The following is a 26,931-nucleotide window of genomic DNA, read 5'->3' as shown; positions in this document are numbered from 1 at the left end:
GGAACAAGTATAAATGTATAATAAATACTAGTTAATATGTTACATCTATTTTATATTTTTGTAAAACCATTTTTAAGCTTGGTATAAAAATTTTAACAACCAAAAAATCATTCAAGTATCTCCAGTAGTACAAAAAAAATTTAAGAATTAGAAAAAATTTGTCTTATATTAGTATGTTTAAATATTGAATATTCTAAATATCAGGATTTTAATAATTTCATTATTAAAGGAAAAAATGAAGGCAAGCATGCTCGGTGAATCACTATACATATTTCCTTAGTAGTGAGATATAAAAAAAAATAGTTGAATATGTACAAATAAGCTCAATATAAATTAACAACTTTAGTATTGTTAGGTCATGGGAATATTGGACTATTATCTTATTTTTAACTTTTTTATCTCTTATACGTTATAATATAGTGGATTTATTTATTTAATTAGCTTGCTAAAATATTTAAATATTGAATTATAAACTTGATAAGAAAATAATTGTAGTACTAATTTAAAAAGTGATAAGAGACACAATATTTTAATGGAATTACAAAAATATATAATAGAGTTAAGTCAAGATCATACTCTTAAATTAGTATTATTTTAAAATAGAATAGTTTGGAGTACCAATAACCAATTTGTGATATGTATTAAAAATTGATTTAATAATAAAATATAATAAATTGTTCTGAATCACTAACCTAATAAATAAAGCTTGTCAAATGCTTAAAATAACAATGAAACATCATCACAATATTATACACGTGTATAAATATATTTGACTGAAAACAAATAATAATTTACATTATTGCATAGACTATTTCATGATACCAAGGACCTCTTGAGGCCTAACAACAAATACATTCTAAAAAATAAATATAAATTTCTAAAACATTACTTTATACAAATCAAGCGCACAGATACAATGATCAAATTATATAATAAATTTTATTGCAATCATACTGGTAGTACAGATGATAAGATAAATAAAGATCCTTGTGCGAGTAAATAACAAGTAGACAGATAAGTAGAAAAGGGAAAAATTTACTTTGGAATAAAATACAACGATCTAACAATGTTCTTCTTAGTTTAGAAACTATCTTCATAACCCATAGTCATCGTCCACAATAGTGGAGAACTGTTGGCGATTGTGACGATTGGCTCTCCATTAAATGTATTACTACTACTGGTAAGTCCTCCCATTTCCATCAATTTTCCACCTAAAATAAATAGTAAAACTTAGTCTTTATTGAAAATAAAAAGTTGATTAGCCAACATAATTCTTTTACAAACAGTACAATTAAAAATAAGTCATAATGGTCTTGAAGCATTTCCAAATAAAAGCAACTATTTTAATGTTGTTCATGCATAGACCTTAATAAATAATAGCTTGACTTATAACAAAACGATCATTAAAAAAAAACACAATCAACATAAAATACTTTTAAAAACCCTTTTTCTTTTTAATGAAAAAAAAAGTGATTTTTATGACTTACTTTTCATCACAACTTATAATTGAAAGTACCTACTAACATTACAAATAAGGCTCAGATTAAGGCATAAGCAAAATAGGCTACTACAGCAGAACTATAATTGAATTCTAATTTATGGGCACCATCCATAACATATTTTTCAATACAAAATACAAGTTATCTTTTTTTACTGAAGTACAAGAATTTATAATATAAATAGATCAAAAACTAGACTAAAAACCATAAAGTTGTTATATTATCATTTAAAATAAAATAAATCTTTTTAATTGTAGGTACCTACCTACCTATTTATTTTTGATTGTGATACTTTTTATTCATATCTGTTCATAAAATAAAAAATATTATTTTATTACTTGCTCAGGTTGAATAATGATAAGTTTTTGTATATTAAATTAAAAATATAATTATTAGACTACTAAAATAAGAGAACCAAAATTTACACAGCCAGTGGGAACTGTAGGTCTCAATCTTGGCCTGACTACTATAAAAATAATAATAAAATCAGTGTATTTTATGCTTAACAGTGTAGCTATAAAAATAACTAATAAGTAATATGATTGTATTAGGTTTGACCTTACCAAAGGAATAGGTAGTAATGAAAAATTATAAATTTAAATCATTCCTGAGTTTAGCTTTAATTTTTAAATAGTCATTATTGATTTTGAAGCACAGTTTTAGAATAGGTATGCGTTAAGCTACAAAATTATGCATTGTTTCACGAAATATTATAAAATCATTATTAATGTACTAAATACTAATTACTTTTATATAGTGAAGACCACTGCCCTTTTTTTGGAAAGTTAAAGTTAGTGATTTATTAATAAAAATTATAAAGAAAAATCATTCAAAATTGAAAAACTGTTCTATAGAACACAAATTTACTTTCTAATTTTTATTTCCATACTTATAAACAATGGCCAGGAATTTTGTATGAGGGAGGCTGTCTTGCAAAAAAATACAATATTTCTTTTAATTACACTTTTTGTACCTAAAATAATGATTATACCAAACTATATAGGTGTATAAACATTTTTTTTACTTTCCTTCTTTGGCCATGATAGTAGTTATTGGTACAACTGTAAAAGGTAGGCTTGGGGGTTGTATAATCCAAATACCGTATTATACATTATTCAACCGCTGCTGAGTGATTAATTCACAATTAAGAGGATGTGATACCTGCATATTATATTGTCTCTGTCTTACAAGTATGTAACATAGCAAATTTTACGTTCAGCATATCACGTATGAGTAATTGTAGATGTACAAAACATCTACAATTTTAAAACACGGCATTTGTGTAGCAGGTGTTCTACGGCCTCTTTTTAGGTGTATCAGGTGATCTACTATATTATATAAGGTGTAGTTGGTCATTTACGATTATTATTACCTATTATTATACGTACATTATCGCAGATCGCAGTGGGACAATATTGCGACAACAATTAATGACATTTTTTGTAATAATATAACTACGAGTCATTAGCAATGTTGCTGGATAGGTTAGTTTCAAATTGTTCGTTGGTCGGAGTTTGTCTATAATGCGTGCGTCTGAATTTTATAAAATAATTGTTGATGAAAAATCAACAGTAAATTTTTTACAACTACACAATTTACTTCCAAATGACAGTGAACCGCCAAATAGTAAAAAATGTGATTCTGAAACAAACATTGTAATCAGAAAAAACGACTGGCTTTTGGTGAACAAAATACTTTTTTACAATTTTTAAATGATAATAAAAATGTTCACTGTAATTGAAATTATTATTATATTTGGTTAATTATTTTTAATTTTTATATTTGACAAATATTTGTATGATATGATGCATTCGTAGTGAAAAATATAATGTGTTTTTATACTATTAAAACGTATAGATCACTCATCCTGAATTCGCAGATCACTCACCCCCCCGGTAGATTACCTGCTAGACGAATGCCTAAAACACTTATAACTCACTTCAAAATTAAAGTTTAGTAAGAAGCTCATGAAGTCATCTAAATAATACTCTTACCTAAATTTTATAAGAGGTCAATTTTTAAATAAACGGTTTTTTGTAAGATGGAGATAACTCATACAGGTATAATGTCCTCTTAATCATGATATAAGAAAGAATAATATTATAAAGATTACATATTTAAAATATTTAAGTACTGATAAGTATTACTTATAATTTATGTTAAATTGATGAGAACTTGGCGTCTAAATATTTGAATTTTCTAAGCAATACAAAGTTTATATTCATAAATTTTAATTAAATTGATAAATATCTAAACAACAAGTTTGATTTAAAAAAGACTTAATACTACTACTTAGGGATAATAAAAGAACAGGAATCATAAAAATTTTTACAAAATGCTGAATTTTTTATGTGACAAGTGTAAAGCGATTTTTTAATTAGCCAAATTATTTGATGATTACAAGATATTATGATATACAAACCATAATCCATTTTTTTTCCTGTTCAAAAACAAGGAACGGGTGAGAACTGTTCATCACTATACTACCACCTGTTCCTGTATCGTTTATTCAATTAAACCATAATCCTATGACATATTATATTAAAATATTAATGTAGAACAACCTAATCTATTCTACCATAAATATTAACGGATATTTGTTCCACATTAAATAATTATAATGTATAAGATCTCAGAGCCCATAACAAACTTTCTAAGTTATATTTATATTTATTTTGGTCTAAACATTATTCATTATTTTTATTATTATTATTATTATTATTATTATTATAGTAAAATTTAAAAGTTTAAACTATATTTTAATGTATTCATTAGTATGTTTACAATATGATAGCATTAAGACGGTTTTAAATGCATGATCAGTGATCACTATTGATTAGATACTTATAATTTTACTAGTAAATGAAAAAATAAATCAAACTATCAATAAGAAAGTGAGAATCCATAGATTTCAAATTTTTATAGCACCACCATATAAAAATACTAAACGAGATGTTCAATCAAAAATATATATATACATGATAATATTTACATTATATACCTAATATATGAAATATTTGTAAATTTTATTTCCTACTACAGCACAAATACCTAGAGGGGGGGGGGGGTATTGTCCTAGATTCTTCTAAGTCATAGTTCAATAAATTGGATCAAATAATTCCTCTTTTTGAAATAAAAAGAGAAATTATAGTGAACTGCCAATCCATTTAACAAATTTGAAACTTATTTGATCATAAGAAATGAAAATTGAATCAAATACAGTATACTGACTATTCTACTAACATTAATTTTACTGACAAAATACAGCGCAAAATAATAGCTAAATAGAAAGTAAATCAACTATAAAAATAGTATAAAACACCTAAATATTAAAATTAAATTTTTTGATACTGCTAATAAACCAAACTATCGATCTCAAAGAGTGTCAAATATACCATTAGTTTAGTAAAAAAATTGAAAATGATTAAATCGTGGCAACAAAAGCAAAATAACTTACTTAAATTCCACTTGAGTCCTGTAGTTGTGCATTCGTTGCAAGCCGAACCCATTGGAAAAAAGCCTACATAATTGTTCTTTGGGTTCAACCTAAGAGACTGAGGAACATGAATACGATGTGTACCGGCCTGAAGCAACCAGGTTAAAGAATTTCTTCCCAGCAGATATATGTCTTCGTCAAAGTAAAGATCTTTGGTCTTTGACTTATACAGCGTATTTAAATTAGACAAGAAATGATCAACCCTATGACACATGTTTACCATGACAATAATAGAATCTATTGACTTACAATTCACTAAAAAAAAAAACCAACTTTGAGTATGAGAGAATTACAAGTAGCTCACAAGCGCATATATAATTACGTATAATTACTTGCTGAGTATTTCTTAACCTCTTTAAGAGCTTTGGTGAAATCAGTCTCATCCTGGTTAGGCGTAGGAATAATTTTTGAACCCATTGACACAAATTGCTCGACAACAGCAGGGTTGGCTGAATCCAAATCACCAGTAATAAGATCAGGGAATTTCAAGTCATCAAATGAGTTCTGTTTGACAAAATTGTGCCATTGGTTAGTGCCACCGTCGACAGTTACTCGGAGCCAGGCTGGAAACGAAAAAAAGACAAAAAACCTTGATAAAATTAGTGCTCAATGCTAACATGCTATTTCAGTGACAGAAAAACTCACATTTGTTCCACAGGTTCCGCACTAGCTTCGGTGGATTTTCAATGCTGGTGTTCAAGACAACCACGGCTGTATCCGCTAGTTGAAAGTCCTCCAGGGCCGGCCACCAGTCCCGGGTTTTAGGAGGATCAGAGATCATAGCCAACCGACCTGCAAAATATGCCGTCCACCAACGTGTAACGAAATCTCCTCACTAGGTAGTAGAATAGATATACCTACTAGAGGTACCTACTCAAACAAGCACTTATCAGTTATCGCCGTCACTACGTCGAAATAATTATGCGGAGCATACAATTTCGAACTAACTACCGAGCAACCGAGCACTACGCGAACTAACCTCGTAAATAACAAATTTTTGCTAGCCAAATGGAAATGGCACGCGGCGTTTCCATACGACTTACGAACCAGTAAATAGAACGAATAGCGTCCGTCTCGATTAAGTGTCTTTCACGCACTACGCATAACCGGTCGCAGGCCACAGACGGCCACAGTCACTTCTAACGGCCATTAGCGTCATACAAACTCTTTTTAATTTATTAATGGATTTCCAAATCAGAGCATTAATTATTGTAATTTAATATTTATGATATTATTTTTATAATTATTTATAATGAAATAAGTAATAACTGATAAGCAGATGATGTCACTCATAGATAGTAGAATACGACACATGGTTAATATTATAATATTATATTACACATGATTATACCATAGATTATATAATCTGTGATTATACACATGAGTAGTGAGTACAAACATACAGTGTATCTATATGTACAGTGTAGCAGAGTTGTACTACTCACTGTTTAAAGCGAATGTTGCTACCTATATTTCGAAACATAAATATATTATTTACCTTTCACTGAAAATAATATTATTTTTAATATTAATTCTTTAATCATGGTCGTATGACGTCACGCGTTCAACTTTGACCTTTATTCTGATATTCAGATACAACTATACAAGTGACAAGAATCGGTTCGAAATTCGAACCGCTATTATAATTGTCATTATGTAGAATCAAACAACCCGCCAAATTTATAATTCTACTTATGTAGTTATGTGATACGATAACAATCCGGTCATAAACTTGTAAAATTATTATTAAAAATCACCGAGTGGCAGATAGACCTATGCAGATTTGGGATTTCCCTGTCAGCCCTTTTGGTGATTGAAGATGTCCTAGAAAAGCACTAAAAAATTGTATACGATTTTATTTGAAAAAGTATAGGTATCGCTGAATCGCTCTGCTGTACAATGGGTGTCTGTGTCCTCGTATGTAAGTTATAAATTTATAATAAAATTAATGATAATCAGATAATTTAAGTAACAGTGGAATGCTTAAAGTTTCTACGACTTATACTTTTTGAATTAGATTTAGAAAAATCGTTTCATAAGAAATCTTTATTTTACGCTTGAATATCTAAGTTCCTTAGTGACCGAGTTCGTCTAAATTTAAATCAGGAGGACTCAGTCTCCTTACCTCTGACGGCGGTTAAAAAGCGTCCCCTTTAACAAATTTGGATTATATACATTAGACATTATTATATATAAAATTATATATGGAACGCTTAAAACTATGTATTTGGAGACATTAGTCCCCTCTGGAATTTTTTTCCACTTTTAACCTCTGCATGTATGGTAGGTTTCGTGAATTAAAATTTTCAAACCTTAGGGGTATGAATATAAAAAAAATAGTACCAATGAATTTTGACTTCAAAATAATTTTCAAATTTCCAAGATTACGATAAATTTCATTAAAATGTTCATTTTTAATCTTGTAACAAAAATATTAATTTTTAAACAAGATCAAATTATACAACTTAATATTGGACCACTGTAAAAATCACTCTATGTACATTATAAATATTACACATTATTAATATTTACATTATAATTTTAATTTAAACCTTAATTGTAAGCTAATAACCTTGTTGTTGATGCTGTAACAATAAGAAAAATAAAAATAAAAATGCTACTGCCTATAAATTTGCCTCAAATTACTGGTGCTTATAATCTAACGCTCGTTAATAATTATCGAATATGAAATTGTAATATATATATATATTATATAGGAGTATGGGACGATAAGAAAAACAATCTTTAAAGATGAATTTTAAACAAAATCGCCTACCTATTGAAATTTGGTGACGTTTTTTATCATTCTAGTTGGTCGAATTTCAGGCCCCTTTTCAATGTCTTATTTTTAACCACCTTAACGGTATATAGCTTATATGAAGAACTTAATACGAACAGTAGGCAGTAGGTATACGAAATGATTCTTTCAAAGCTTAAATTTTAGATAATTACAATAATTGTCGAGATAATTAAATTTCACTATTTCAGAAAACACTATAACAGATTAAGATCGACCAGGCTTTGTGCTGTTGTTTAGTTAAATATTATTTTAATTATTTTTTTTTTTTTTAATTCTAAACATAGGCGTAAATTTGGCTTGCTAGAAGGGAGGGCTAACGCTAAGATTATAATTTATAATTTATAACATTAGAAATTTATAACAAGGCTATACTATTTTTTAGGGGTGCTAAGCCCCCCCCCCAATTTACGCCTATGATTCTAAAAGTGAAATATTTATGGAAGCTTACAAATGCAATTTAATAACTAATAATACTTTGCATAAATAAATTATAACGATCGAAGTAATCGAAATTTTGTAATAAATTGCATACCTGATTTTAATTGTAATTAAAACACACATAACACATTCACATTAATATCAAATTGAGGCCATTTATATTTAATCGCACGCCAAACTATGTATATGGTAGTAGGAACATATCTTGTACTATTGTTGTTGATAAATAATTTCCTGGCAGATATTTTAAAATTTGAGTGTTAATTTTGAAAGTATAAATAGGTAGTTACCTACATATTATTATTTATAATATCTATAATGTAGATTAATTGCCTACGATAATATTATATTCTGAAATACATACTATAGTTTATTATAGAGCGAGTATGATTGTATGAATGAACATTTTTAAACCAAAGAAATCATTCATAATTTTCATGGAAACATATTTACATATTGGTACAGGGCTACATATTTTCAATGATAATTTTTAGGTTCAAATTGTTAAGATTAAGTTAAAAGTTAAAACAGTTAAGTCAACTGCATGAAATAAAAATAGTTGATAATAATTAAGTATAAAGTATTATATTAGTTTATTATATTTAAGTATAAAGTATAGATATATTAATGTATGTATACCTACACAATTGGTAAATAAAATCATCAAAAAAATTTGGCATGATTCCTATACCTACATATGTGATCAAGGAAGTAACTATAATTTAATAATTAGGTCATCATATAATTGAAGTAACATGACTAAAATTAAAACAAGAAGAAAATAAAAATGAACAATTTAAATAATCATAACATTAGCAAGGGCGTCTGCATAATATAACCCGAGGGGAGGAAAGTCAAAATTCCCTGAAAACACAACACATACATTTTTTGTTTTTAAAAATGATAAAACGATTTATAACAATTAAAATAGCGTGGGGCATGCCCCCTGCCATCACCTGTGGCTGTCCCTGAACGGCCTGAACATTAGGTTATTAGGTATATATGGTATATACTTATATAATATATTATATTATTATATTATAAGACCAAAATATTATCAAATTTTATCTTTTTATAAAATTACATCTCGTTTACATTTTAAAAATGAAATAATTCAGACCTATATTTGCTACATCGAAGACGTAACACGTAACATCAAAACATTCAAAACAGAGAGAGTTGCTAAATTTATGAAGTTTATTAACTTGTATATTTATAATTTATATCAATACAGAACCGTTAGTACTTATGTTTGGCAAATAAAAAAAATATGTTATGGATAACTATAAATAAATTATCTTCGAATTCGTCAGTTTAAGTATATAGGTACCTACCTAATCTTAAAATAAATTGTACAGGTACTTATAATATCTTATAATATATAAATCAATAAAACTATAGGTTTTAAATAAATTTAATCACATACATTATTACGTAATTACATACGAAAAACTACGATTCTAAGAGGAGACTATGGGTGATGTGTCAGACTCTATTTATAAGGATTTTTAATATTTTTATAACAGATTAACTAATATATTATTAAATATATCTATACTTAAAGACTAAAGTAATTTATTTTTAGTAATACAGCCAGGGGCGTACCGTGTAACCAGGGGAAAGGTTAAGGGTTTTCTCCATTGTCCCGTAAATCCATTTATGGGGAATATATTATTCCTAGATTTATATCTATAGTATTTGATATAGACACGGAAGTACAAAGTAGCCTGCAGAGAGCCAGAGGACACAATTTATTATTATATTGTTTCGATTATATAATACAGTTATTAACTATAGTTACCTCTTTGATTATTCAAGTGTATTCGAAGATTATTTTGTTTAACCACAAAAAATTATTCAGTTGCAATTCCTATAGTTATTCTATCATACACTCATTACCGTGCAATATAGCTTACCTATTGGTAATTTGTCTTACGAATATTGTGAATTGATGTAAAAAGAATAATTGACGTTTTGACCGAATTGTTTGAATTGGCACTTCTGCTAGCTCCACCGACGACTAACCGAGTTTCATTAACCTTATGCTGGTAAAGAGCCTTTTTTGTTCATTCGATAATTAATACACCTAATGTGTATAATTTATTTAAAACGTCGTACACTTTGTACCGGATTAAATAAAATATTGCCAAAACCCTAGGTGTGTTACAGAATAAATACTTCAGTAAACCTTGAACGATTTATCATTGGAGATTGAAAAATATCTAAATATTGATATTTGATAATTTTAGCTATGTTTAATTATGACTGTACCTAGTGTACCTTCAATATATCATGGTAAAAATACTTGCGACATGCCAACAAAGTTTTATTGTTATCTGCAGTAATACATTGCTGTTCATACATTTAAATTATATTAACATACGTGGTAATACGATCTTTATAAAACCAGCTAGACATCAGATATATTTACCATGTTATACATTTTTAATTTAAATATTATTTATTTATAGAGTTAATAATATATTTTGTTACAAAGACAATATAGATAACAATTTAACGTTGACAAAGTATATAAAATATCATAATAATATGCTTTAAACAGTGCTAAATTGTATAAATTAATTTAATGTAATCATGTAAATACTAAAATACTAACAATGTAATCAAAAATTCGTGTACTAATGGCCTAGTTGTCGATGTATATTTCAGATCAATATAAAAAAAAAAAACAGTGCTCAATATAATATTTATTATTTATTGTATTTTTTGTTCAATACACATTTTTATATGTATATTACACAATTATTTTTAATAACCAAGTATACAATAATTTATAGTGTAATAGATTTATAATTTTGTTCATATTCCAATACATTAATATTTTGATAAGCTGCAGTATGGGTTATAGGAACAAATTAAAGCGGTGAGTTTGAACGTGATTGGATGGATTAACACTATATTTTATTATAAATAGAAAAATCACACGGGGATTAGTCAAAACGTTATCCCGTAAAAAGGATAATATTCAGTATTATAATTTCGAACAGAAAACTATCGTACATTCGTACATACTTTGAGCGAAGAGGAGATGCCGTAACAGCTGAACCATATGCATTTTAAAAACTTCATATTGTTGACCAGTGCTTGATTTGGAAAAAAAAATTAGAAGGGTAATTCAATGGACGAAAGAGCGTTCCACACAAAATATTAAGCGACATGTTACCACACTTCATTACCACTCCCATTTTACCAACAATCATATTAAAAGAATCTTAAATTTGTTCAATAAATATATGTTAAAAAATAAAAAACATAATATAATAGTATTTAAAAAAACATATGATTGGTAATTTATTAATAAATTGTGCATTAAACAAAGTCAATACATTTTGATATGAATTATTTTGCATAATAAAATTTCTTACTGTATTTTATAGTTATAAGGAATTTAATTTTTTTTGTTAGTACAAAGTAAAAATATTATGCTTATTATATTTTGGATCAAAAAAACTGATAATTTACTAATTTACTAGTAAATGTTGCGTACCCAGCGTTCAGTTTCAAAAAAAAAATATATATATATATAAGGGTTGTATACGCTTAACAAAAGTAAAAGTAGGAAAGAGGAATCTGCGCTTCCACGTCCCCTCATCACCAAATCAGGCACTGCCATTTACGTCGTCGTAGAATACTAGGATGCGATGATGATTATGGCTCAAAATGTGTTTTTGAATCAACTATTATATTATTGATAAAATATTGTATACTCTTAGGTACTCGTACTATATACTATAGAGCTCAGGCGCCGTTGCTCCCGTCCGTCTAACGTGGTGCCGCCGCGGGTCGGGGTAAACTTCCATCCGTAAGATACCTGTAGAGACGAGCTTCTGAACGTATCGATTATTCTACAAAAGCCCGGATCTACAGGGTAGATCACGGATGCGTTACATTGCTGACGTGACCGTTGACGTGCAGATGGACCACGGCGGGCAGCGGCGAATGAGCTGTAAACTACCAAAAAATACGATATTAGTAATAATAATAATAATAATATGGTAATATTATTAATAATCTGTGCCTGTATAAACATTTATAGAAGAGTATTGACGGAAAAAAATCAAAATTGTATCTTCGTTCGTGGTGCGTAAGCCGGCTTGTATAAATATTATATTGCGACAAGTTTGCGATCGTTCGTTTGCCCGCCGGAAACGAATCGGCGCGCTGGTGGCGTCCGGACGCGACGAGGGATGTAAAGTGAACGCACCTCTGACCTTGGCCGAAGGGTGGCCGCCTGATTAGGGGTAGCTAGCAGGGTAGTGGTGGCGGCGGCGACTGCGAATCTCGGTGCGGCGGACGACGTGTATTGATCATGCTGATGCTGCTGCTGAGCCCGGGGCGTGGGCAAAGGGCGAGAGCTGCGGAGAGGGCGCGTCGCGGTGTGTGACGAGACCGGAACTCAGCGACGGTGGCGGCTGCTTAGTAAATATGCGATGTGAAAATCAAAAATCAAATATGTTCATATGTGTGTAAAAAACAAGAATCGAGGAAAAAACTGGTAAAGATATTTGTCTGCATAAACGAAAAACGGAATGCGACCGTATAAATAGACATATAAGGCTACAAGCCTACAAATACGCTGTAATGCTTGAATCGGGAAGAGGTAATTATGTTTTTATAGTAATAAAGATCCAATGAAAATATCTGCTTAAAGCTAATCTCAAACACGTCTAACATTTACGAAAATCGGTAGAGTGCAGATATACTCGCGTGTGCACTGTGCACCGTGGATGCTCGATGTAGTGCACACGGACAAGGTATAAACGACGCAAATAAATACGACCACGTCGAAAAACATAATGATATATTATTTTTTTTTTAAATAATAATACATGCATGCATGCATGTGCCTATAATATTCGTGTCCGTAATGAGATTTCAATATCTCTGATAAAACACAATTAAAATATATATAGATACACAGATATGCATAAAAGAATAATAATTAAGACATAGGTTCATATCAACTCGGGAAAAAAGATATTTTACAATAGTTAACTATAATATAGACTTAATATTTTATTTAAATATTATACTTACTAGCTCAGCGGACGAGCGGATACGATACGTACAGTGTGCGGTCCACTGCCGACGTGAGGGTGCTCCGAGAGACGTGGTCCTTCTGCCGGGACTCCGATGATGCTGTGCGCACCGCCGCGAAGGGCTGCTGCTACGGCTGCTAATAATGTGCGGGAGGGGCACGACGCCACCCTCGGCCAGGCGCACGCACACACGCCGCAGTCGATTTAATCTATAAAATGCAAAAGTCCGGACGCGGTGAAACGCCATCGTCGCGGTGGATTCGTCTCCTCTTGTACATGTATATGTGTATATATGTTCGAGTCGGAGTATCGAAAAGTTTAGCTGTTAAAAATCAAAAACATTTACACGTCATACCTATAAGCGTTTAAAAAAAAGGTGCATAAAAATGTATCCAAAGGAGAAAAAAATTATTAATTATAAATGTCATATAAAAAGAAAAAATTGCTTTTTATTAAATTGTTTATTGTTTACGTAGAGTTTATAAAATATTTGCTTTAGTATCAACGGCCTATCCAATATATTCTAATGTAATTGTATATAATATACATATATAATTAATTTAGTTAACGACGTATGTACCTATATTTCTGGAGTACGAGTATTATAGATATATACCTACACATATATACGCTGTCAATAATGTTAAAAAAATAAAAACTATTGATTATTATAGAAAATGTAGTAGTATAGTAGAACATTTTTTCAAAAAAAAAAACTCACCGAATATTATAATAAAATTTACTTTATTATATAGTATGTACACATCAGCAGCTACAATAAGAAAGTAGGAAATCTGTTTCAATGACATACAGTGAGAGGGAGAGAAATAACCAATACGGTTGGCGTTATACGAATTTTGTTGATTTAATTTTTAATATTTATGTCGGAAAATCATATTGATTTTCGGTGACGCTTTAATTGGCGGAATACTATGTATGTTCGCGTACCTAGTACCTACCTATGTAATATATGGTAAATTAAATATACCGTATTATAAATATATACAATGCGCGTATTGTACAATGTGCATGGCGTGCGAGGGAGCGACGTGCGCGTAATCATTTATATAAGAATAATAACACGACATTATAAAAGCACTCACGAAGATAATATGTGTAGAAAAAATTCGTAAAAGGGGTTGTCGGCATTGTACAATAAATATTATATTATAAACAAAATGTACGCGAGACCGTTAGAAAAATGTGTGTTGTTGTTACCGGAGGGTACGTTCAAGGTTCGGCCGGCTACCGGTTTATTTTTTCTTGTTTTATTTCACGGCCAACATACTTTGTTACTGTCCGGTACAGTAACAGTTGTGACAATGGGTATTGCAAATTCGAAAATTATACAACTACAGGGCGAGAAAGTTCAGTAAAACTATATAACACATCGAGTCGGGTCAGGTCGGGTTGTCGCTATTAACTGAGTAGTAAATAGTAACAGCTATAATGCTGTGTGAAGAATACCTAAACAAGCATATCCAGGCTTCAATGCACCATTGTCTATTAACATACTCAACCAAGAGTCCCGACAAAAATTTAGGCACTGTCGGGGAATACGTTTAAATGATTTTCATACATCTTGTCAATTACTTTACGACAAAACTCTATAAATACGGATAAATTGGCGGAAATCTGACGAAATCCTCAAACGGCTGAGTAATGATGAATGGCATGCTATAAAAACACAATACCTTCACAATACATATTCTATAGTATAAAATTAGGTATATGCTAACATTAGAAATTGTTATAGGATGTCAAACACAAAAGATACGTAATATTTTTAATATAAACTATGTTTAACTACTGGATTTAGAGGACTAAAAAAAAAAATGATTAATAATGAGTTATAAAATATCTACGTCCGTAATTGTCACATTTTAAAATCTACTATTCTACTTTACATTTAAATAATATTATTATAGGAATAGTATGTGCAATCGATAACTTCGGTCACATAATAGTATAATATGCTCAATTATATAAATATATAGAACAACAAATATAATTAAACTAGGTACAAATTATAATTATTTTAAGTATGAATCATGGTCACGGTCTTATTAATAAAATATAATTAACTATTACATAATATATAGTGTCAAATTAAATAGAAATTAAACAGCATTTTTTTAAGTAAGAAATTAGGTAGGTAATATTCTGTATTGGAATATATTACTAAGAGGACACGGGCATTTGTTGTTTCTGTCATACAAATTTACAAGATAACAAATTTTACGTTCACAATAATATGTTTTAATCTGTAATTTCTAAAATACAGTGAATTTACTTCTAATAAAATTTAAAAGTGAGAATATTATCTAAGGGATCTCGGAAGATTTTATTGATATTATTATTTATAAGTATGTTATGACCATTTTTAAACTGTAAATTATATTATGTTCAATTTGTTTTAAATACGAGCAAAATGATAATTGCATCATATTTTACAATAATGTTGTGTGTGTGTTTTTGTCATGTCAGTCATTCTCATCTATGAAGCAGTGAAAATGCATCCAATTGCAGTAATTGTGAAGGTAGTTTTTTGTAGCTTATTGGATCTAGTTTATACACATTTTTTTTTAAGTTAGGAGAGAGTTAAAAGTAAAAATCACAGTTATTAGTATTTTTTTAACGATCGTAAAAACAAAAATAAAAATTAGGAAGAATAGGAAAAATTTTTCAATGTTAAAAATGTTCATCAAATTTTTTTGTAGCATTTTCAGTAGGTATAAAGAGGAAATTTTCAAAATATTTTGATTTTTTTAAACTATTAATATACATAAACATTTTCTCAAAATTAAACAATTTTAAAATTGAATGCAATAAATTTCTCATACATAAAATTGTAGCAACCTAGTACCTACATACAAATCTTAAAGACACATAAGCATGATTTTTTTTATAACCCATATGAAGTTCATATTTCGACAAATTTCGTCAAAATCTCCAATATTTTTAAATAATTTTATAAATAATATTTTTATAGTTAAGGTTTTAAAATTGAAAACAAGGTTTCCAAGTAGTTCATACTTTAAGTAAAAAGTCTAAAAATTTATAATCACAGTTATTTTTATACAGACATTTTAAGTACCTAGAAATTTAAAGAAGATAGATATTTAAACGAAGTATAATAATTTTAGTTATTTTGTTGTATTTAAAAATATTATTGGAGGGAACTTGAATTTTTTCAAGTATATTATTCGATTTCAGACACACAATTACATTTTCAAATGCAATGTTTTGAGCTAAAATTATTCAACCAACTGTATATAATCTGTGTGACTGTGTATTACTTGTAATAAAATAAATGACTTTAATATCTATAATATTTCATAAATCATACATAACATAGGCTGACAGACCAATAGACTGTCATCGTTCAAAATTATTTTTTATATGCATTGAATTGAACAAATTTAATATATACATTACAGTGAGTTACTCCATAATGGCGTGGTATACCACGAATGTATATATTCGATATCGATAATAACTGTATAGCAAAGCGGTTAATTTATTATGTTATGATGATATCCAGTCCATTTATCAATAGTTATTTCCAATATATAATTTTATTTTATAAATTAAATAGGTTTAATAAAATATGGTACAAGCTAATAACCCAAGTTGTTAAAACCATATTTCTTTCAAATAAAAAAAAATAAAAATAAATATGGCAGTCCTTTAACGCTAAAAAAACTTAAAAGGACTGGTAAATATCCAGATAAAAATGTTTGGTGTTTCGTGGTTCTACAATTATGTCTTTAAAATCTGGAACTAATTAACAAGATGAATAAAATAATATTAATTAATAGCTAATGACCAAAAAATTCGTTTGAAAATTGAAACTGTGCTAGCGCCTATCAATGTAATCCGGCAATTAATAATATCATCGGAAATTATTGATCGACTCGCGTTCAATGTCTATAACTCAATATTTAACATTTTTTTTTATTTTAATTGACCAGCATTAAACGGCTGGGTACATATATATACTCTTACACTAGGGTACCTAAGTAATATTGTTATTATTATTAATATTACTTCCGTCGAACCTATGACGCGTATAAATCCGAACACTGGTCAGGTCAGGTCAGGGTATAAACGCATTTTGTTTGAAAATCAAAATGTTTGCGAAACATGTAATACTGTAAAATCACTGACCTCGACGTAGCGGTTTGAAGTGTTCAGTTCGGAACGATGAATAAAACGTATGCGTTTAAATAGGTAATGATAAAGCTATAATGATGGATAATTATTAGATAATATTATTATTAACAACAGATAACTTCAGTAGTTGTGCAATAAATCTCCACCAAAAAAATAAAAATGTAATTTACTTTCAAATTTAATAACACCAGTGTCTCAAATATCCACTACGCGTCTACGCAAAATTGAAGGGCAAAGAGCATAAAATAATATTAAACAACATTATGATGCGACGGCGGATGAAACAAAATATTATGATGATGACCGTGACAAAACGAAACACGCAGCGCCATCTATTGTCATACAATGAAATCAACCGACTTCACGTAATAATATTATCACAAGTTCATAATTATTGATAATCTATAATCATTACTATAGGGCAGAGAACTTGAAGCATTTGCATATTTGTTTTGTACAGTCACAAAAATAGCAGAGTATGATGCAAATACATTTCACGCTTTCACAAAGCTAGTTTTCAAATTTAATTGTGCATATAAATGCATATTTTACGATTTTTTGATTTTTAAGGCATATTTTACACTTTTATACTTTTTGAGACATATTTAACTTAAATCGATTTTTCCACAGTGTCATTTTTATTCCAAACAATACAGTCCAAAAAGTCTGGATAAAAATTTATTTATTTTTAATTTTTGTCGTGTAATAATATGGTTTTTGAGTGTGCACGGGCACACAGTTTTCGTAGAAGCGATAACGATCTAACGCCGTACACTATAATACATCACCACCACAGCTTTGTGCGCACTACGCGGGCTTTTATTCTATTAGGATTTATTTATAAAACGTTTCTAGACATGACAATAATCAATATTTTAGTATTTATTTTAGTCTCGGTCAGTTCTGCGGAATGTACATCCGTGTTAAAAAAAATTTTAAGTGCATTTGTGCTTGCATATTTAGAGATTTTTAGAGCTACAAGTCCTCTACCTTATATATAGTTATTACTTATTACTTATTAGTAATACTAATTACCACCATAGTAGTGACAACTTTCTTCTGTTGCTCTATTATTTATTAATTATCTACATGATACCATTGTTCGCAAAATAGTGATCAACAAATTATACAAACATTAATATCATAGGTATTGTCATTGATTATAAATACTAATATTTTTTATAATCTATAGATGTAGACGCGAAAATCGCGGCAGATTGGTAATTCATAATTATTCTCTTCACTACATCGTGGGTTCTAACTTCTTCCTCTTTCTTCCCACCTTAGAGTCACCTACGTTGACTCACTACGTAAATTCATCGGGCAGAAACTGCAGACGGAAGCGGCAGATATAATATATCCAGATTTCACGAACGTTGTACGTCATGAACAATAAATTTATCATAACCTCTAAATTTTGATAGAGAAATCGAGATGATGTATTACTAAATTGAAGGTCGTTGTTTTAGTCTGAGCCCAACCTGAAGGTCGGGCATTTTGAAAAATTACATTCTAGACTCCTTTGAATGCTCCCCTCCACGGAAATCTTTAGTAAAAGGCGAAAGATTTTTTCGATTTGAAGGGGAACCGGAGTTGTCGTTGACTAAGTATTCGGTTCCCTATATATCATAGGGCTGGTCACGATGCCATGTAGTGGGCTGATGTTCACATTACACCGTTTTCTCTTTTACGGACGCAAATCTGTCGGGCCAGTGCGCGTCTAGACCATGACCAGAGCTAACTTTTGTAATCGCCGAGTCACACTATTGCGAAAACCACTTGTCGCGGCGTGCCCGAAACGCCACGCGAAAGCGTCAAAACGACGTCGAAAAACGACTTTGCCCACAAACGCCATCTATTGGCTGTATGTCGGAGCACAAGTGTCGTGGACGACGACACGCGCGGATACATAGTCTGGTGGTGGACAATCGAAATAACCAAATCGGATGAGAAACTCAATTCTTTAACGAATTTCGGATTTCCTGTATGGCTGAATCATCGGTTTTCTGATCGATTGAAAGCGGGGATGATTACGTATCAATGGTATTAAATGTTGGGAAATGCTAATGTGCAATAAGCCAATAATATTATGCATACCTTCATAAGAATGTAAAATTATATAGAATTTAGCACCCCCAACAAGCAGAATAATACCGATATAAAAACACCAAAAACAAAATAGTACTTTTAGTAAAACAAATTTTTGGTTGTTGCAAGAGTATAATAAAGAATTAGTAAAATATGTATCACTATAATAACGTAACACAGCGACACTATAAAGATGGTTTTTTTTTTACAGCGTTGGCACTTGACTTTTTTATGTTATTAGTCTATCACCTATTAATGAAAAAAGTAATTGTAAATCCTGATTATACTCATAATAATTATTGTAAAACATTAATTATTATTATGCAGCTCAGCAACTGTAAAAGCCTATTATTTAAATATAAACACTTTCGAATCCCGTGTCCAATGCTCCAATACGATTAAAGTTACGTGTAAGACGTAAACAATAAATAATACCTAATTATAGTAAGTGATAATACTAATAACGAAATATGTAAGATTATAATATAGTTATTGAGTTATAAGCACGTTGAAGTCCTTTACTACTGTAGTACTATAAATGATTATAATGATTATAATATTTTATATTTATAACTAGATATTATTATTTATGTATTATTAATTATTATTGTATGGTCTAATTATATTTTGTATTAACCTATCGATAAAATATAGAAAGAACAATGTTACTCTACTACTCTCTACTAATTTATTAATATGAATTAGTTATGTCGTTATCTAAATTGTTTTTTACCATTTTAATTATTATTATTTATTAGTACTTTAATCAATTGAATAATTAATTAACAACTAATCTCAAGACCGCAATTTGTTTGGATTAATTATTTTTTTACACGCATAAAAATTGCAATATGTTTAGTCAAGTATATGATATGTGTTTGGTGAGTGGTAACTGGTATTTGGTAAGTATCAAAATATTATAGTTCAACTGTCTGAGTAGGTACTAAGTTGCCATTGATTTAAGAGACCATCTCATTGTAAAGTTATAATTTCGTAATACTTATGAGTCATGACTATTATGAGTAATGACACTATGACAGTAGGCATATTTTGACCGTTTAAACAGAGTATTGCCTTTCAAGTGTTCGAAGTACAATGTATTAATTCAAAAATAATTTGAAATTGATAATCATTTTTTGAACTATGCGGTTTCACGCTGTCACACAGCGAAACTTGTTACTGTCAATTTCAATACAAATTTCACGTATTCAAATTTTCAGGTGAAAATATTTCCGAAATGACTTCAAAAATATTCTAGATAGTTTAAGGGAGTGTTAGCTACAATTTTTGCAAAAGCAAAAAATTGCTTAAATGTTAGATTTAACTAGTTTATTATTTAGGGAAATTAGTTTTTAAATATTGTAAAATATGATTAATATCATTTGTGGTTTTCAACATCATCTATGTATTATTATCTCGCGCGTATTATATTATATATTATATACTATACTGGTTATGGCCGTAGCAACGGTTGACGTATACATTATTATGAGCGGGACGCACGCAAAGTGGACAAGGCCCTGCGAGTCGGGCGAGTACGTGTCCCACAACGTGGTGACTCTGCCCAGATAGCGACGAGACGGCGCCATCTGCTTGGCCGTGACAAGCGCCACCGATCTACCCGTGTCGCTGTAACCTGTGCGCGGCCGTCTACCGGAACGCCACACGGCCCGACTCCTGGTACCGGTGACTGGGCTCTGGTCAACGTGGTATACGTGCACTTGTACAAGTGCGGCGGCGGCGAGCTGTAGGCGCTGGACATCATCGGTATGACGTGAACCTGGCATTCTTGGTGTTTGCGTTCTACATGGATACCAAATAAGTGCGAGTACGCCAAGACGACACTGCTGCAATAGAATGCCAGTGTCTATAATACCCATACCGAGTGAGTTTACAGTGGTCACCACAAAATTATATTATTTTTTTTAAATCAAGTATGCCCTATAATTTACATGAATTTAAAAATCTTCGCTTATTTAAAATTAAAATATTTTAGTAAAATATGAAATGTTAGTAGATATATAATTAACTTTACGCTGCCAGTTGTTTGTAAAATAAAATTGAAGGCCACTAATCTCTACCATCAGTGCCGTAGAAACCGCGGTGCGAGCGGTTCAATGCACCGGGGCCCCATGTTTCAATTTCTAATATGGGGCCCATACTTAAATAAAATAATATAAGAATTAAGAACCTATAATAAATAATAATTCATAATGTTTTAAATAGGATCATAACAATATAATATTAGTAATATAAATATTTAATGATAATGCTGTTAGTACTTTGTTATTGTTGTCGGTTAACAGTATAGATGTGTGTTGCGATTTGATAAATGTCAATATTTGATTTCTTGTTATCTTTGCAACTAAAAATAGAATTATTGGGAAAATGATTTTGTGCATTATTATCGGCTCGATACTGGACACGGGTTAGATTTATCAGGAATTCTAGAAAATTATGTTTTATTAAACAACTTTTGTGTATCATTATACATCGATGGTTTGATTTTGATACCATATTAATAAATAATAATATTGTTCATTCGCATAGACGCATACCTAGTTGTTATTTGTTTGCACGTTTGTCAATTTGGTTAGGTTAGGTAGACTACCATAAGGTTACCAAGAAAGATAATTTAATAAAAACTATATCTAATTATATGCGTCATTCAAAGAGAATAGGATCGTTCGCGCATGTCAATCAATGCTATATGGAGTCCGATTAAGTAAAACATAAAACATAAAAAAATGTATAGCGTATTGATTTCAATACTTATACCTTTCGAGAACAAAATGTAAAATGACTTATTTCTTATTATGATATTACAATTTAGCGAATGACTATAATTATTGACAGTACAATACTACAATTCCAAAAAAAGAATATTTCTGTTTATCATTATTATTATTAAATTAAGCTCCTATAATGATCTAGCAGGATTCGACGTGATTTTACTCAGTTCCGATTTCCTTTTATTAACTTTTAAAGTTTTAACACATAATATATTGTTCTGTATGGCTAGCTGTATCTTCATAATTACATTACGTCTGTCGCCTGAAAATATAATAGTTTATGTAAACACGTTTTAAAATTGTGAAAATATTTCTGAATAAAATAATTATAATTTATAATTTATACTCGTGTGGCTTGACGTGGTGTGCTAAAATTAAAAATTAACTAACTTAATTTATCAAGATGAAGCTGGTTTTTATTTTTGCTCGACTACCTATGTCTAAATTATATATTATTAAAGCAATAATAAACCAAATTATTATTTAATAATCGATTTATCATAATTTTGGCAAGCATACCAACGAGTTTACCGCGAGAACAATATAGCGATAAAACGATGGAATTTAGTTAAGTTTAGTTCATCACACGCGTATTTTTTTTCAGTTATTAAAATAAAATAATATTTAGCAAGAGCAATGCCCGGCGAGGCAGCTAATAGAACATAAATAATAAATACATTTTATAAACAGTGTGTCATGCCATATTGCCATCGTATACAGTTATTATACATAGATATCAATATATTCCACTTCCGTAGTGTAACTTCATCTCTTAGTTAATCGACATAATATTCAGCCTGAGGCAAATATATTAGTGTCGAAGCACCTTGAGCCTTTAGGAATTAGCCATTGTTTCTAACTTTCTGTTTACCTGTATGCCGTATGACAACATATTTTGTTATTTTTGTTTATTATTATCGATTAAATGTTTATTATCATTACTATTGCACTGTCCGAAAGCTGTCCGTCTTCGCTAGGAACATAACAATTTTATATGTTTGCTCGCTGTTCACGCGATTGCCAAATACCATTTGAACGTACGCCGTAATTATTTTGTACGGGACTTCAAGATACCTGTCCCGGGCACTGGGACGAAAAGACCCATTTCGGGTTAGACGTTATTTTGTTGTACGTCTGTTTACCTACGTGCCATCCGCAACTCGCGTCTAATTCACCGTCCCGGAAATTAATCGCGAGCCCAGTAGGTTCATAATTTTTCGTCGACCTTCGTAGACTGTTCGTCGTGCGTTACTGTTCCATCGCCTATACCGCATACCGGAAATCGACTCGTCTGCCGTTACCTTATTTTGTTCGTGTAGTGCGACTACGTTCCTCGTACTCTTTACGTCGCAAAATCCACCGTTGTTTGCTGTTGTCACGTTATGTCGTTATTATGGCGTTATTTATACTACATTACTACGCTATCACCCCGTCGTCGGTTGTATTGTTTAGTAACGATTTATGGTCGTGCGTCACATTTATAGAAAAAAGGACACTGATTACCCACTATAAGTTTATAACCATATTTGATTATTGTTGACTACCAGCAAGTTAGTACCTACAATCTACACATATATATATATATTTACTTTAAAACCGTGCCATTTTGTAGTTTATTAAAGCTTACACGATATCATACCTTGAGTTCCGATAAACAGTTAGATATTATAATTATTATATATATATATATATATAATCAGACTAAAGTTTCATCTATTATCGAGTTCATAACAAAAATCCTACACACATGCACAGCTAAAACAGGTATTTTTTTTATACATAATATACATTTTGTGAAAATAACAAGACTCTTGCGCAAGACCTATTATAGACTAATACCATGACTAAGTCTGAATGAGTAAGATTTTGAAAGTCTTGGTCTTGTTTTGATCATTATCATTAGCTTTACGATGCTTGTACGTCTAGCATAAAGGTATACGTGTTGGTTCAATCCCGATTCATTCGTGTTAGGTTAGGAATCCAGTAAGGTCTTAAGAAGAGTTAAATCAGAAATGGTATCCTTCGGGACCAGGACGATTACACAGAACAAACATTTGTTGGGAGTGGTTAAGGACTTAAAATTGTACATGATTACAATAAACATAATTTTCATAATACATTAAGGTATTTATTAAACAAACATTTTTTTGAGTTCAAAATTACATACTCGTCGATTTTAAATATTATAGAAAATGTATGTGGCTGTAATTATTATTGGATTTTAATTGTATCCAACATTTTAGACAGAAACTATCGTTTTTGTGTGTATTAGTGAATTTGGTATTTTTTGTACATATACCTACTATATTCTTATCAAATATAGATATATTCTCATTAAACTCACATGAGTCCTTTATTTAAATGATATATTTCAACGATTTTATATGTCGTTAATTATTCTGAAACATATTTTGACACATTATATTTTACATATTATTATACAATTCGAAAAAAAAGAAACAATATTATGTTGGTTAGGTAATAGTGTAATAGGTACACTTTGGTATAAATTGTTTCTTTTAATTAAAGGATTTTTTACAATTATAATTTATACATACACATTTTTTGACTAAAGTATTATTATTACCCGCTTGTATTATAATTTATATTCTTAAGACATTTTTTATAATGTACATTATATTTAAATATAATGCGGATATGTGAATTTATTAAAACATTAATTTAATATAACATTATTTGACCATGGTATAATTATTATTTGCTCAATCATTTTTTTAATATTTTAAACTCTTTAAAAAATATAAAAGTTATAATGTGATTTACAGTTAAATAATGATTAGAATATATTCTTATTTTAGTGTAGATACATCACGCATGAATATTACTTTTTTATATGTTGAACTTCTCAATCAATATTTGGCGGAAACGTCTTTTCACGAAAATACATTTTAGCGGAAAAGGGAATGGTGCTTTTTTCGTTTTTGGCGGAAAAGGGCTATGATGCGTACATCTGGGAACCGGTTTTTTAGTGGAAATACGCCATGCCAGATCTTGGTGACCAGCAAACTGCAATAAGCATAACAATACTCTATAGCTAGTAGTCTCGTCCGTGTCTTCCAAGTCATCTTCTGTACCACATAGTCGTCGCCGTTTAAATTGGTCACGAGGTTACGGCTACTGCGTTACGCAGCGCCGCACCGTCGCAACAGGTTAGCCGTCTTCGTCGCGACGTCGCTAATTTTGTTTTAATTGTGCACTCACAACTGTCGACTGCAGCGGGCTATCACCGGCCGCCGGTACGTGGTTCAGAGTGGCCGCTTCAATAAATGTTTAATAAAATAATTATAAAATTTTAAATTAATGAAAAACACATTAAAAAACAATGAACAAGACATATTTAAATAGTACACAATAAACAACAGCGCTTATGCGACGACACAGTTGGTATAGATATGTTGATACAATCAATATTGTGCCGTTGTGGGCCACTGGCCATGTCTCACCACTTTAAAACATTATCGATGACCGTTCCGGCAAACAAACGTATCAAAAACGGTGCCGTGATGACGCGGCTTCGAGAACGACGATATCCGACCAGTGGTTAGTCCGTGTTTTATGTGACGGCAACTACAGCAGCGGTGACGATGACATGATGACAAAAAAAAAAAAAAAAAATAACAAAACGTTGATCGAAGACTGAAGTGGTACCGCGTGGAACTGATACTCATGTCACTATATGATACTGTCTTATGATGGTTTTCGCTCTGCATACTGTCGGTCGGCGGTGAAGAAAGCGAGTGATAAGCGTCTTACTACCGAACGTCGAATTACGTATAACCTGTCACATATCTCCACATAGCGTTAGTTTGTCTGGATAACTTCGACTAAGGGCGTGGGGCTTCGGCCCTTATTAACTGTTTGCCTCGGAAAAATAGGTAGAAAAAAACCACTCGACCTCTTGTTCGACAGTATAGCGTTTTGCGCAGTTCGATTGATACACCTGGATCAACCGTTCGATCAGATCATCGAATGCATTGCTCATTTCTACACATCATGATGTGCACCCGGTATCGCGTCTTCTACTACTCGCACCGTTCGCTGTGACTATGAAAGTTGATTATCGTTTCACAGCAGTATCACCGAGCACACCTCACAACGAAGATAATGGTTACACATTCTGTGTCAGCATAATTTTAACTTTTATGTTTAAAATTCAAACAAATTAAGTTAATATATATATATATATATATTAATATGTATCAAGGATTTACTTAAAAGTTATAGCTGTATTACTAGACATTTCCAGTGGTTAAATAAAACCGAAACAAGTAATCCGCCTTCGGACCTACGCCGTTCGTGGGATAGATAACGAGTAGGTATATATTTTTTTTCTTATACGTACAATCAATTGTAAACATAAATAGACTAATATGTAGTTGCAACTGTTATATTTTTATTATTATTAATAGCTGGTACGCTATCATAAATTAATTTCTATTTCAATCTATTATCAACACCTTCTTTAAATCATCGAAATGGATGGGATCCGATGCGATGACAGCCAATGTCAATAAGACGCTGCTTTGATGGTCAAATTAGCATATAGGTGTAATAAGACTTT

At 30.5% G+C, this 26,931-nt stretch overlaps 1 protein-coding gene, 1 long non-coding RNA gene and 1 other non-coding gene across 6 annotated transcripts; 1 reads left to right on the top strand and 2 right to left on the bottom strand.

The window, feature by feature from the left end:
• Window positions 1-747: 747 nt before the first annotated feature.
• On the bottom strand, window positions 748-10,166 carry LOC107166667 (thiamine pyrophosphokinase 1). 4 transcript variants are annotated; one of them, XM_015515430.2, is made up of 5 exons: window positions 10,150-10,166; window positions 5,641-5,787; window positions 5,328-5,558; window positions 4,957-5,250; window positions 748-1,211 (listed from the first exon to the last, which is right to left on the bottom strand). In XM_015515430.2, exons 2-5 carry the CDS (start codon window positions 5,774-5,776, stop codon window positions 1,081-1,083), a joined length of 792 nt encoding a protein of 263 aa, XP_015370916.2. In that variant the 5' UTR covers window positions 5,777-5,787; window positions 10,150-10,166; the 3' UTR covers window positions 748-1,080. The 4 variants fall into 4 exon arrangements, with proteins under 4 accessions (XP_015370916.2, XP_015370913.2, XP_015370915.2 ...); XM_015515427.2 differs by lacking the exon at window positions 10,150-10,166 and adding an exon at window positions 5,975-6,253; XM_015515429.2 differs by lacking the exon at window positions 10,150-10,166 and adding an exon at window positions 5,857-6,252.
• LOC149058696 (uncharacterized) lies at window positions 6,489-13,413 on the top strand. The gene is made up of 3 exons (XR_016190287.1): window positions 6,489-6,916; window positions 12,291-12,854; window positions 13,295-13,413. It is a non-coding gene; the product is annotated as an uncharacterized LOC149058696 (long non-coding RNA).
• Window positions 13,414-18,942: 5,529 nt separating this feature from the next.
• On the bottom strand, window positions 18,943-19,065 carry LOC149058695 (U5 spliceosomal RNA). Its single transcript, XR_016190655.1, has one exon. It is a non-coding gene; the product is annotated as a U5 spliceosomal RNA (small nuclear RNA).
• Between the last annotated feature and the right edge of the window lie 7,866 nt (window positions 19,066-26,931).

This window comes from Diuraphis noxia, unplaced genomic scaffold (genome assembly GCF_037042655.1).
Source record: "Diuraphis noxia isolate RWA-SAM2 unplaced genomic scaffold, SU_Dnox_SAM2 contig0002, whole genome shotgun sequence".
Taxonomy (NCBI): Eukaryota; Metazoa; Arthropoda; class Insecta; order Hemiptera; family Aphididae; genus Diuraphis; species Diuraphis noxia.
This window is presented reverse-complemented; position numbering and strand designations above follow the sequence as displayed.